This window comes from Salvelinus fontinalis, chromosome 1, assembly GCF_029448725.1.
Source record: "Salvelinus fontinalis isolate EN_2023a chromosome 1, ASM2944872v1, whole genome shotgun sequence".
Classification (NCBI taxonomy): Eukaryota; Metazoa; Chordata; class Actinopteri; order Salmoniformes; family Salmonidae; genus Salvelinus; species Salvelinus fontinalis.
The window spans coordinates 79826389-79840314 of record NC_074665.1 but is presented as its reverse complement, the minus strand read 5'-3'; the positions used below and the strand labels follow the sequence as shown (position 1 = coordinate 79840314).

Sequence of the window (13926 nt, the reverse complement as noted above, 5' to 3'; positions counted from 1 at the left end):
GTTCTTAGCACAAGACAATGTAAAAATACTTGCATACTAAATTATTTTTATAGACCAGAATGTATGTGCAATGTAGCCCAGGTTGAAAGAGAGTGACTAAAGGAGCATGGTTACACATACACAAATCTAGAGGCAAAAGAAACACACACGTATTTAGGCGAGGTGCTGGCTATCGGAGTGGAACACTTGAAAAATAAAGGAGATCCACACACTCTAGGAGCTCAGATGCAAATATTGAATGTCCAACGTTGACAGACAAGCTGTCTTCATCAGGGTATAATGACAAATACTGCGGGGTGACTCGTTTATATAGTCTCAAAAGACACACACAGGTGTCTGTAATCATAGCCGGGTGTGGCCTGATATCATTGGTTAATTCTCATATATTAAAATAGACATTACATGTTTGCATCTGAGCTCCTAGTGTGTGTGGCTACACATACACAAAACCATACAACTCCAATGATGTATTGTATTCTACTTTTATTAAAATTTCACTTATGGAAGAAAAGTATTACTGCAGTAATATGAAAAAGAAGAACATTTACAGATTGACCGTGTTAAACAAAAAACTGGGAAATTATTTATCAGGCCACGATCTTATCAACTCTGTTATCAACTTATGTTAAATTATGCAAAAAAAGTGTACATTTCAATACTATGATGTACATGATCGTTGATGTACATTCAACAGCGTTTTACGTTCGAAAGCTTTTCCACAATCCAGGCACTTATAAGGCTTCTCGTTTGAGTGTGTAGACATGTGTCTCTTCAGGGAATCATGGTAGTTAAAACGTTTGTCACAGAGGGAACACGAATACGGCTTCTCCCCTGTATGAGTCCTGTAGTGCGTAGTGAGAAAATTGGCTTGAACAAAGCCCTTTCCACAGACCTTGCACTTGAACGGCCGTTCTCCAGTATGGTATCTCATGTGTATCTTCAGTTCAGCTCTCGACCTGAAAGCCTTATCACAATTCTTATGATTGCATTTAAAAGGCCTCTCCCCAGTGTGAATCAGATCATGCCTTTTCAACGAATCTGCACAAACAAACTGCTTACCACAGTACGTACATGGGTAACGCACCCCACCATGCTGAGTCTTCTCGTGGTTTGCACGGGAATTACTAAGCCTGAAAGGTTTCCCACAATGGCGGCACGGGAAGCGATACTCTGTGGATTTTTCACCATGGCTATTCTGCATGTGTTGTTTCAGGTCAATGTTGGTATAAAAGGCCTTGCCACACTCCCAGCAGAGACAAGGCCTGTCGTCAGAGTGCCTTTTCTCGTGTTCGACTAGGTCATAATTGTAGATGAATCTTTTTGGACACTGGGAGCACTGTAAGGGGAGGTTCCCGGTGTGAACCATTTCGTGTTTGATGAGGGAATGGAACTTCTTGTAGCTTTTCGGACAATGGGTGCAGACGAACGGCCCGCTGAACTTATGGACATCCAGATAGTGCGTTCTGAGGTTTGTGAGCATGAAGCTCTCCTCACACATGCTGCACTGAACAGGCCGGTGCCAGAGCTTGTGTCTGGTTAAAGTTTGTAAGTCAGGCAATACCTTTCTGCACCCTGCGCAGTAGAGCGGGCCGTGGATAAGTTTGTGTTTCCTTAGTTTTGATTGGATAGTGAATGTCTTCTCACATTTGTCACACTCAAAACGTATGTCGAAGCTGTCGAGCTCAGCAGCGTCAACTGTCTGAACCTTGCAATAGCGTCTGAGATGGGCCCTCAAACCTCCGCTGTGTATGAATTTCATCCCACACTGAGGATGAGGGCAGGAGAAAGGGCGCTCGCCTGAGTGAGTTCTCATGTGATACTCAAAGGCGCCAGCAGTCACGCTTTTACCACAAATACGGCAAATATGTTTTTGGAAGGTTTTTCGGTCAGGCTTCTTTGCTGTGCTGGAACACTTGGGTCTTTTGGTCTGGCTGGGTTCTGGGTCGTAAGACGGGTCCTGGTGTGTACTGCTGGTGAAGGACGAGTCACTGTCCTCAGGTGTTGCCTCAAGAGGAAGACCACTGGATGGCTCTTTGTCCCCTCCTTCAGGTGACGGTTTCTGGACTGTTTCCGCTTCTCCGAGAGAATAGTGGCGATTCTCTGAGTGAATCTTCATGTGGGTACTCAAGTATCCAATGCGATGCACAATCTTGCCGCACACTTTGCACGTTCTACGGTCTATAGAGGATTGTGTGAATTCTGTCTCACACGTAGTAAACTGAGCACTACTGCCCTCTCCAGAGGGAACCTCCTCCTTTTGCCCAGTTCCAAACAGACATGACTTTCTGTGAGTTTGCAAATTGTACAAGTGCTTGAAAGTCTTCTGACAATTGCGACATTGATAGGTGCGACCGTTGTTATGGGTTTGCATGTGCTTTTTCATGTCTGAAAAGCGGGATAAGACACGTCCACACACTGTGCATGTATTGGGGTTTTGGGGTGTTTTAACTCTTTTGCAGACACTACGTTTCTCTTCTGAAAATTCAGTTTTGGTTTGTTTCCGTTCTCCTGCTAGCAATGTCTTCATCTTACACCCCCTGTTTCTTCTCACTGGTCTTAAAGGCAATGTTAGGTTAGTGGTATTAATCCTTTGTATCTCCACTGAGGGCTTGTGAAGCATGGACGTTATGATCCTATCAGACAGGTCTATGCTTTTCATTTGTGCAGGGCTAGGTTCTCTGTGTTTCTTTCCATGAGGCATGCCACTGGCATCAATTATCTCTCTTTTGTGCCTTTTGAGCTTATTCTTCTTGACTAAAGGCTCCATCGTCCCATCTTCCCCTAAAACCGTCACAGTTTCATACACTGGTTCCACCTCTTCAGTCTCTGGGTCAGCAAACTCTGCATCATCATGCTCCTCATTATCCTTTCTCTCACATTCCACGCTCTCCTCTCTTTCTACTACATCCATACCTGTCCCCGGTTCCATCTCTGTGTACTCTGTCAGTGTTGCAGAGTCCACCTCCAACTCTTTGGTGAATGTATCCATGAAGACATTCAAGGATGATACTGGTGTTTCTGACTCTGTCTGTTCTGTTGAAATCACCACCCTTTCTACAGGAGGGAGACAGAGAGCTGAGAGAATGCAGTCCCCGTCGGTGGAAGACAGAGTATCTAGAAAAGGATAGTATGGTTAAATAAAGAATAAATGTTAATGACCCCAACTGAAGAAAAAAAATCGAACATCTACATGAGTCCTGAAAGATGCCTACCATGGTTGTCTAGCAGGCCGAGGTCTCTGTGGTACTGAAGCACGGTTTTCAACTCTTGAGGGTGAGACACAGACTCAACACATTCCTCCAGAACAGAGGGAACATCGCTGAGCAGCGAGGAAGCCTGACAATGACAAATACAGAGTTAGAAGGAATATAGGTAGAATTCCCACAGTGCCTTAATGTCAAGTCCATGGTTCCTCTATATGATCTGAGTTTATTTCTACTAGTACCTGTTGGAAACTTGATACGGGAAGTAGCTTCTCAAGTCTTGAAAGAAATTGCCATACGAGTTTTTGGATAGCTTCGTCATAACTGGGACCAAATTCTACAGGAAAAACATCCTAAAACAGTGTAAAGAAATATGAGCTATGAAAACCTCTCAGAAGAGAACATTTAAATTGTTGAAATACACAGCAGTCATGACAGCAGTCAGGAAATGACCCACGGCTATTCCATACCCACATACTGACTGACCTGGAAGAAATGTTCTCTCTCATCAGGGTCTTTCAGAAGGGTTTGAACCAGCCCCAGAAAGTTGGATTCAGATAATCCTACCTCTGCATCTGTCGCCTGAAGCACATAATATAAACATGTTGCCTTCATCGGGACATCTAGATGATAGCTTGTCATTTAGGCTGCATATGTTTTTGCCAAAATGCATCAATGTCTTATCAGAAATCTCTAAGACTGACTGATTTAGACATTAGCTGAGTCTCTGCCCTAAGGAGCTCACCTGTCCCCCCCAGAGAGGTGTGAGGGTCTGTATCCTGTCCAGGTGTGGCTGAATGGTCTGGAGGTCTGTGATTGGCTTGGAGGAACACAACTCCAGGACCAGCTGAAACCAGAGCAAACCAGTCAGGAGACATAGTGGGTACAATAATACTAAATATGATCATCTCATGTTTCCAATGGTTTGATTATCACCCGCGCTCGAAGACCCAGAATAAGTTGGGCCCTCTGACTGTGATTCAGAAGCTCTGGAACCATCTCTGTGACCATGGTAACAAACTCCTCCAGCATCCCATAATCCATCACGTGTCTCTGCTGGACCGTTTGCCAGATGGCTGCTGAGACCAGCCGCAGTGGTGGAACCATGAGGCGCAGAGAGGGGAGAGGAAGAGGGGGACCTGAAAACAGAGAATGTGGTTGACGAGGACAGCAATGCCAGTTTTGTTACAACTGATTCCGTTCAAATGAACCATAGACTGAGTCATCGATAACGCCACCACATTGTTTCCTATGTGAAGTTTCAGTTGCACATGTCAAGATCAAGTAGTGTCATTTTAGCACTTCACCATCTTGCTTCATGGAGCAGTTTTTGGAAACATTGCATGTGCTTTTTGAGCTACTCTAGGAAGCGTCCTAAACAGTAGAACAAAGTTGAACATTTCCAAAATGTAGTATACTTTAAAATGCCCGGATGTCATACTCATTTCAGCTTTGACAACAGCTTATCAATTAGATATGGGGGCACTAACCACCTTTTTTTTTTTGCCCGGATGTCATAGAGCCTGGATTTTTACCAGGGACTGTAGTGACACCTCTTGCACTGAGATGCAGTGCCTTAGACAGCTGCGCCACTCGGAGCCATTTATTTTACTTTTATTATGTAGGCCTAAATCATAATCATATTGCAGGGCATGTCTCTTTTTTTCTGACAAGACTTGAGTATTCCCGCTCCACAATAAATATTAGGCTACTATTTATTCGGCGCTCATTCAATTGCCAACCATGCTCAAATGTAAATAGACCGGAATTCTATGACAGTATTGCTAGGCTACAGTATTGCTGTGCAATAAGAGCACAACATAGTAGCCTATTTAATCTCAGAGTCTGTACCAAGGCAGGAGATAATACATGATTGTGTTTCTAATAAACAAAATATTAAACAACAATTCACCTTTTGCATAAACATGTGGGCAGCATTTACTTTTAAATTGTTCAATAGACAAATCTTGCAGAATGAAAGGCCAGTGTTTGGCACTCGCTATATGCATGCATTTTGTTTGAAAAAGTCACTGCAAAAGATTAAAACATTCTGCCCACACCTCTACAGAAAAGTGATCAAATTTTCTATTCTGTTTTTGTTACCATAAAATGTATCAATGAAAACAGTTAAAGAGACACTTTGGGATTTTGGCAATGAGGCGATTTGTGTACTTCCCCAAGAGTCAGATTAACTCTTGGACACAATTGTTATGCCTCAGCCTGCAGTTTGAAGGAAGTTACTAACTCGTGCTGGTGTAATTGTTAACTAAATTAACAGATACCCTGAGTGGCTCCCGAGTGCCGCAGCGGTCTAAGACACTGCATCTAAGAAATTGAGACGTCGCTACAGACACCCTGGTTCAATTCCAGGCTGTATCACAACCGGCTGTGCTTGAGAGTCCCATATGGCGGCGCACAATTGGCCCAGCATCATCCAGATTTAGCCAGTGTAAATAAGAATTTATCCTTAACCGACTTGCCAAGCTAAATTTAAAAAAATACCCATGGACGTCCAGTCATTGCGCTAACGCTAGTTGGCATTGGCTCACAAAACTACATCCAACTTCCTTCATACTGGACAGATACATAGAAATGGTATCCACACGGTCATTTGACTCTGGGAAAGTAGACAAAAAGCTTAATTTGCAAGAAAACGAAGTATACCTTTAAATCCCAAAAATGTGTGGGGCAGGCTACTTCTAGAATCTCCATTTACTCCAGAACGTAGTAAAATATTTAGGCACGGGGTGTTAAATCAGTACCCTGCTTTCTGGAAACAACAGCCTGTATTACCGCGGTTGGCCTTGAACTTCGTGGCATTAATGAGAAGGGGCAGTCGTTCTACGCTGCGATGAACAATGCAAAAATGGATGGTGGTGGCTAAGCTAATACATGACTAGTTAGCTTGAGTTCTTTGGTAAAACTACCCATGCATAAAATAAATGCAATTTGACCCGGACAGTTCGCAGGTTTAGCAAAGCGAAAAGGACGTGAACTTCACTGACTAGCGTTAGATAGTTAGATAAAAGAGAAAATAACGTGAACTTCACTGGCTAACGTTAGCTAAGTTAGAAAGCTAGCTTCTCTGTAGCGTTACTAGTTTGGATCACAAATTCTACTGCATTTTACCATTTTTTCCTGAAATGTGTCCGCTCATCGTGTGGTATTCACTCCAGTCACATCTATACTCAAAAACTGTGGTGTTGTTTTATGGTTTATCAAATTAATTTCCGGTCTTAAAGTTCGTGAATGTGAGGCGCCATAGATTTGCCTCGGGAAGCGCTCATTGACAGAGAGGAAGAGGCGAAGCAAGAGAGTTTACTCCGCCCAAAATCTGTCCACGAAAATAAAACCACGAAGTGAGGATTTTATGTATGGAGGTCAATGAGAGTATCGAATTTGGTCAACAAAAACATTTAATTGCGAATTTCGCAATTAAATAAATTATTAGTTATTATTAGTTTCGTAAAGGTTAGGTTGTTACGAATCGGATTATTTCCATTGTTGAGTGGTTGCTCGACTATCTTGTCAATATAATAAAACATCTTTGTCATTGTGCTATTAACGGAAGCACTTGTCGGCAGTCCTGCTCTAAAATTATTCCGTATGCAATTGATCGCACAGCTCAAAAGTTCTGCGCAGCGAGTTATTTTTTTGTTTCGCTCTAGCGAGCTTGTGCGGAACCATTGCAATGTCGATATAGCTTCCACACGGAGGTAAAATAGGTACCATTAACGACCATTGAGCCACCATCTTTGATTGAGTTACAAAAGATAACGTAACAACCTAACGTTTTTTTTGTGCAAACTTACGAGTAAACGTGGCTATTATTAACATCATTTTCACACCTACCGTTTTCGGATGTAACGGCAAGGAACACTCAATATGGAAAGACGCATCCATGGGGGAAAAGGTAAAACAGGACTTTTAGCTAAAAAGGTAGCTAGACAGTGGATATAAAGAAATCAGTATAGCAACTACATGACGAGCTAGCTAGCAAAGTGGCTAACTTCCTGAAACCGAATGTTGAAGAACATAAACAAAAAACATATTTATCAGTCAGTTGCAACTGCATTACTTGCAGTTTGGGGTTGTAGGCTGGGTATCTGTATAGCACTTTGTGACAACTGCTGATGTAATAAGGCCTTTATAAAATACATTTGATTCATTTACTAATAGTTGCTCGTCGTTCTCACATCTTTTAGTGTTTTATAGTTTGTTCATCCTGCTAGAGTTTGATGTAATGTGCAATAATAGGTACTTATAAATTGATTTGTGAACAACTAAGTCAACTTCTGTGTTTCAGGTCCCCCTCTTCCTCTCCCCTCTCTGCGCCTCATGGTCCCACCACTGCGGCTGGTCTCTGCAGCCATCTGGCAAACAATCCAGCAGAGACACGTGATGGATTATGGGATGCTGGAGGAGTTTGTTACCATGGTCACAGAGATGGTTCCAGAGCTTCTGAACCTCAGACAGAGGGCCCAACTTATTCTGGGTCTTCGAGCGCGGGTGAGAAGAAGAGACAGAACTAGTGCTCATCATTGTGGGGAATGATGTAATATGATCATATTTAGTTATCTTTTGTCTCAAATAAGTCTCCTGACATGTTTGCTCTGGTTTCAGCTGGTCCTAGAGTTGTGTCGCTCCAAGCCGATCACAGACCTCCAGACCATTCAGCCACACCTGGACAGGATACAGACCCTCACACCTCTCTGGGGGACACAGGTGAGCTCCTTAGGGCAGAGACTCAGCTAATGTCTAAATCAGTCAGTCATAGGCATATTTTTGTTAAGACATTGATTAGGGAGGCACGATATATTGGTGAGAATATCGGAATCGGGCGATATTAGCCAAAAATGCCAACATCGGTATCGACCCGATGTCTAGTTTAACGCCGATGTTAAAAACCGATGTCAAAGCTACCGTGCATACCTATATAACTTAGGTATGACACCACGTAAAAAATTTCGCTACACGGTCAACACAGCATTCCTAACCTAGCCCACACAATGTCTACTGTGTGGATTGAGCAGTCAACAAATCGAGCAGTCATTTGAAAGAGTAAGAACATTTCAGCGAGACAACTCAAAGATGAAATCAATTAAAGCCAAGATAATGGAATTCATTGCCCTTGACAATCAACCGTTATCTGTCGTGGGTCATGTTGTAACACACACACATGTACGCAGCGGTCTAAGGCACTGCATGTCAGTGTAAGAGGCGTAACAGTCCCTGGTCCCGTGTGGCTCAGTTGGTAGAGCATGGCGCTTGCAACGCCAGGGTTGTGGGTTCAATTCCCACGGGGGGACCAGGATGAATATGTATGAACTTTCCAATTTGTAAGTCGCTCTGGATAAGAGCGTCTGCTAAATGACTTAAATGTAATGTAAATGTAATGTTGGCTTAAGCTGACTGGTCGAGCACCGGTACACTATTTTTCAGATGTTGCCCTACCGTAGTTACGCAGTAGAAGCTTCACTGCTATTTGCTTCACAACATGCATACTATGGAACACCGTTTGGGTCTTTGCGTGTCAACAAAGATACAGTAGCACTGTCAAAGCTGTACAAAAATGTCTGCAAACACCAGCCACGAACGATGTGTTTACAAAACCGCGTTGGTAATAAAGCATAATTTGTTCGACTGCAACTTCTGGGGTAGTTAGCTTTAGCTTGGTACCCAGCTAGCATCAATACAACCAGCCTGAAAACAATGACCAGTAGAAACTGCAGTAATTTTCATTATTCTTAGCAATGATTTAGGAATCCTTGTAAGTATTAGCAAGGTTGCCACTTGTTGTTTGCCTATTGAACTTCAGTTCATGACAATAAATAGCTAGTCAGCTACTTAACCCTGTTGCCCAAAGCTAATGTTATAAGCAGCCAGCTAGCTTCATCTGGCTAGTGAGGCTCAACTGGACCGTATTGTGAAGCTAGCCACAATAAGAATTAGGCACAAGTGGAATTTGCGGTTTGCCTTCAAAATAAAAGTATGTCATTGACAGTGATGTAAATTAATATAAATAGTAGAATTATGCCATAGTTTTATTTTGAAGGCTAACTGCAAAGTCCACTATTGTGGCTAATCCATATTGTGGCTAGCGTCACATAGATGGGTCCAACCACCATTAATCAAATAAGAACTGTCTTATAAATTATTTCAGATGACACCTAGCTATATAGTTAGCTAGCTGTAGCTACTGAAACAGATTGTTTTGCTGTTTTTGGGGAAGAACATTGTTTGCATCCATGAGCTAGGTAGTTTTTTTTGTGACCAGCACTGTAGGTGCGTGAGACAACTTTACCAGCATCATAGCATACGTATCGATGAATCGTTGTGACATATAAAATACGAGGGATAGTGTAATCAACGTAAAAATTGATGAACGCATATTCAGGTCCTGGTTGATCAAGTGTTATTTGACGTGTATCTTGTTTGACACGCAAAGACCCAAATGGCGTTCCATAGAAATCCTGGTTGAGAATGAAACGACTGAACAACGAAACAGCACAGCAAGTAAGAGGAAGAAATAGGTTTTGATTATGTTTTACTGGTAATGGGGACATACGTAAATGCCAACAAAATAACATTTTGGTCAGTGTGGTGTGTGTGTGTAACCTTTATTTAACTAGGCAAGTCAGTTACGAAGAAGTTCTTATTTACAATGATTGCCCGGACGACACTGGGCCAATTGTGCGCCGCACTATGGGACTCCCAATCACGACCGGATGTGATACAACCTGGATTCGAACCAGGGACTGTTACGCCTCTTACACTGACATGCAGTGCCTTAGACCGCTGCGTCCATGTGTGTGTGTTAACTATTTAACTGTACTAGAATGCTTAAAAGGCCGCTAAAATTTTAAATAACGGGATCTAATTTTTTTGTCAAGGAAAATATCAGATATCGGTTTCAGCCAAAAATGTCATATCGGTGCATCACTAACAATGATACGTTATTGCAAAAACATATGCAACCTAAATGACAAACTATCATCTAGATGTCCTGATGAAGGCAACATGTTTATATTATGTGTTTCAGGCGACTGATGCAGAGGTAGGATTATCTGAATCCAACTTTCTGGGGCTGGTTCAAACCCTTCTGAAAGACCCTGATGAGAGAGAACATTTCTTCCAGGTCAGTGGGTATGGAATAGCTGTGTGTCTGGAATAGCTGTGTGTCATTTCCACAAATTAAATAGTCTCCTCTGAGAGGTTTTCATAGCTTATATTTCATTACTCTGTTTTAGGATGTTTTTCCTGTAGAATTTGGTCCCAGTTATGACGCAGCCATACAGAATCTCATGTGGCAATTTCTTTCGAGACTTGAGAAGCTACTTCCCATGTCAAACTTCCAACAGGTACTAGTAGAAATAAACTAAAATCATATAGAGGAACCATGGGCTTAGCACTTAGGCTTTGTGGGAATTCTACCTATGTTCTTTCTAACTCTGTATCCCTCATTTGTCAGGCTTCCTCGCTGCTCGGCGATGTTCCCTCTGTTCTGGAGGAATGTGTTGAGTCCGTGTCTCACCCTCAGCAGCTGAAAACCCTACTTCAGTACCACAGAGACCTCGGCCAGCTAGACAACCATGGTAGGCATCTCACAGAACCCATAATTTTCATGCTTTACATGATGGATTTGTTTTGACACAACCAATGGCAAATTACATCTATCGAGCATTACTGGGTTGAGTTTTGGTTCCCTTTTTTCTTCTTTCACAGACCCTCCATCTTCCACCGATGGGGACTGCATTCTCTCAGCTCTCTGTCTTCCTCCTGTGGAAAGGGTGGTGATTGCAACAGAGGTGGAGAAAGAAGGAAAAAGTATGGATGTAAAAGAAAGAGAAGAGGGGGTGGATAGCAGGTCAGGGGAATGTGAGAAAAACAAAATATCCTCTGTTAATGACGAGGAGGCAGAGGATGATGCAGAGTTTGCTGACCAAGTGACAGAGAGAGATCCGGAGTATGAAACAGTGATGGTTATAGGGGAAGATGGGATAGAGAAGCCTTTCAAACTTCTCAAAAAGCACCCCCAAAAGAAAGAGGAAACCCATGGTGAACAATGCAGAACAACAGTCAAACCTGGACAAAAGATAAGCATAGGCGTGTCTAAAGCAATCATGTCCTCCATGATACAAAAGCCCTCAGTGGACCTACAAGGGGTTGTTATTGCTAACGTAACACAGACCCCAAAATCCAGTCAAACGGTTGGGAGAGCCAAAAGGTCCCTGGAGCGTAGGACATGCAAGGTGTGTGGTAAGGTCGTCCAGCGTCCTGCAGTCTTGAGGAAACACATGGTGACTCACACTGGTGACTGGCCCTATCAATGTCCTACTTGTAAGAAGATTTACAAGACCTTGGGAAGCTTCCAGGAACATACTGAAAAATGTGTCTTTCCTATTGAGGAAATGCCTGAGGAAAGTGAGCCGTCCATATCAGTAATGCAATACAAGGGTCTGATGTTGAAGAAAATCTTACCCCGTCCGCCAGGACAAAAAGTAGCCCAAAGCGAAAAAAAACAAAAACGCATTGTCTGCAAGACATGTCCTGTTTGTGGGAAGACTTTAGCCACAAGTTCGAGTATGAAGCGGCATCAGATTATCCACACCGAGCCCAAAAAGTGCAGAGTGTGCGAACAGGTCTTCCCTAACCCTTCCGAACTGAAGATCCACATGGAGTCCCATCCGAAGAAAGGCATTCATCAATGTAGTAACTGTGAGAGGACTTTCAAGCACGATTACAGTGTGAAGGCTCATGAAGAGGCTTGTCTGTTTCTGAGTCATCAACAAGGGGAGCTTGGAGAGAGCAGTGGTCTTCCAGCTACGGGGCAGACAGACCCAGGGCCATCAGGCAGTACACACCAGCAGAGCGTGACATGTGAAGCAGAAATCCTACAACTCTCTGCCACTCTGAGCAAACAGAATTCTGCCTTCACCTACATGCATTCCGTGGAGGGGTCATCCGCAAGGGCCAAAAGGTCCCTGGAGCGTAGGACATGCAAGGTGTGTGGTAAGGTCGTTCAGCGTCCTGCAGTCTTGAGGAAACACATGGTGACTCACACTGGTGACTGGCCCTATCGATGTCCCACGTGTAAGAAGATTTACAAGACCTTGAGAAGCTTCCAGAAACATATTGAAAGATGTGTCTTTCCTATTGAGGAAACGCCTAAGGACAGTGAGTCGTCCTCCACCAATGCAACTGAATCTTCTTCCCCGGAACCCAGCGCACCTATAGGATCATCCAAACGCTGTGCAAGGTGTCCTATTTGCCATAAATTTATATTGGGATACTTGCGATATCACATTCTATCTCACTCAGATGAGCGCCCACATGCTTGCCCTCGTTGTGGGTCGAAGTACAAGTTTGACTTTGTGTTGAGGAGGCACATGAGACTGTTTTGCAAGGTGAAGAAGGGTGAACCTGTTGAATTAGGGGGAAAGAAAGTCCATAAGTGTATTGAATGTGGTAAGGAATTCGGACTAAAATCCACACTGACGGCACACAAGCGCATCCACAACCCGCTCCGCTGTGCCTATTGCCGAAGGATGTTCCCAGACCAAGAAACACTTGCAATACACAAGGTAGAGCACAAACCGGTTCAATGCACCATGTGTGAGAAGAGCTTCAATGTGATAAGGTACCTCTCCAGACACTACGTCGATGACCATCAGTTCAGCGGTCCGTTCCGCTGCACCTACTGTGAGAGAAGCTACGCTGATTTAGCAGCTCTCATCAGACACCAGAGGATTCACACTGGCGGGGAGCCCCCATACAAGTGCTCCCACTGTCCAAAGAAGTTCCATTTTGAAACTGCTCTTGTGACACACCAGAGAAATCACACGGGAGAGAAACCATGCCTTTGCTGGGAGTGTGGTAAGACCTTCCAATCCAAGGGGATTCTGAAATCTCACATGAATCGTGTTCACACTCCTCAGGTGAAACGCATCCCTTGTTCCCAGTGTAACAAAGTTTTCAGGGACAAAGGTCAAATGAAGATGCATGAGAATGTATACCACAAAGGGGTGCGTTACCCGTGTTCCTACTGTGGTAAGGGGTTCTACAGCCCTGCCCCATTGGCAAGACACGTGCTGATTCACACAGGGGAGAATCCTTATTCTTGCACATATAAGGAGTGTACAAGGGTTTTCAAATCCGCATCTGAACTGAGGATACACATGAGATACCATACTGGAGAGCGGCCATTCAAGTGCAAGGACTGTGGGAAGGGTTTTGTTCAAGCCCATTATCTCACCATACACCGACGAAGTCATACCGGGGAGAAGCCTTATCCATGTCTCACCTGTGACAAGTCCTTCGGCACCTCCCATCAGTTGAGCAGACACATGAAGACTCACACGGGAGAGAAGCCCTACCAATGTATGGATTGCGGGAAAGCTTTCAATCGTAGAGACCGTTTGCGGACTCATCAAGACAAATGCCACCCAGCTTATTAGTCAATGTTCTATAAATGCTTGTGTTATCCAACTGTAAATTAACTGCAAAATATGTAGCTTATTATGTAGCCAGTAGCAAATAACACTGCCTGAATTGAACATGCATAATGTTGTATTTCATTTTTTACTATGGCTGTAGTGATTAACTCATTTATTCTGCAATTAATAAAGTACAGTCATCAACACCTCATTCAGTCAAGTCAGGAAGCCAGAGTCAAATGTTTCCCGTAAAATATTTTTGTGATGGCAACATGATGCAAAAGAAA

General features: G+C 43.4%; 2 protein-coding genes across 3 annotated transcripts; one reads left to right on the top strand and one right to left on the bottom strand.

Annotated features, from left to right (window-relative positions):
• Positions 1-466: 466 nt before the first annotated feature.
• On the bottom strand, positions 467-6742 carry LOC129862613 (zinc finger protein 14-like). 2 transcript variants are annotated; one of them, XM_055934456.1, is made up of 7 exons: positions 6333-6742; positions 4140-4342; positions 3949-4050; positions 3690-3785; positions 3446-3556; positions 3213-3336; positions 467-3054 (listed from the first exon to the last, which is right to left on the bottom strand). In XM_055934456.1, the coding sequence occupies exons 1-7, from the start codon at positions 6358-6360 to the stop codon at positions 659-661; spliced, it is 3060 nt and encodes a 1019-aa protein (XP_055790431.1). In that variant the 5' UTR covers positions 6361-6742; the 3' UTR covers positions 467-658. The 2 variants fall into 2 exon arrangements, with proteins under 2 accessions (XP_055790431.1, XP_055790423.1); XM_055934448.1 differs by having other exon boundaries at positions 467-3114; positions 6333-6564.
• Positions 6743-6917: 175 nt separating this feature from the next.
• LOC129862607 (zinc finger protein 11-like) lies at positions 6918-13859 on the top strand. Its single transcript, XM_055934435.1, has 7 exons — positions 6918-7116; positions 7510-7712; positions 7827-7928; positions 10246-10341; positions 10454-10564; positions 10675-10798; positions 10929-13859. Exons 1-7 carry the CDS (start codon positions 7089-7091, stop codon positions 13658-13660), a joined length of 3396 nt encoding a protein of 1131 aa, XP_055790410.1. The 5' UTR covers positions 6918-7088; the 3' UTR covers positions 13661-13859.
• The last annotated feature ends 67 nt before the right edge of the window (positions 13860-13926 follow it).

Excerpts from the sequence above, each read along its gene's own strand:
- LOC129862613 (XM_055934448.1), bottom strand. The coding sequence starts at position 6,360 with ATGAGCGGACACATTTCAGGAAAAAATG. Across the intron at positions 4,051-4,139 it reads TTCTGGGTCTTCGAGCGCGG|CTGGTCCTGGAGTTGTGTTC; the intron begins GTGATAATCAAA and ends CTCTGGTTTCAG. Across the intron at positions 3,115-3,212 it reads CGGCCTGCTAGACAACCATG|ATACTCTGTCTTCCACCGAC; the intron begins GTAGGCATCTTT and ends ATCCTTTTCTAG.
- LOC129862607 (XM_055934435.1), top strand. The coding sequence starts at position 7,089 with ATGGAAAGACGCATCCATGGGGGAAAAG. Across the intron at positions 7,713-7,826 it reads TTCTGGGTCTTCGAGCGCGG|CTGGTCCTAGAGTTGTGTCG; the intron begins GTGAGAAGAAGA and ends CTCTGGTTTCAG. Across the intron at positions 10,342-10,453 it reads AGAGAGAACATTTCTTCCAG|GATGTTTTTCCTGTAGAATT; the intron begins GTCAGTGGGTAT and ends ACTCTGTTTTAG.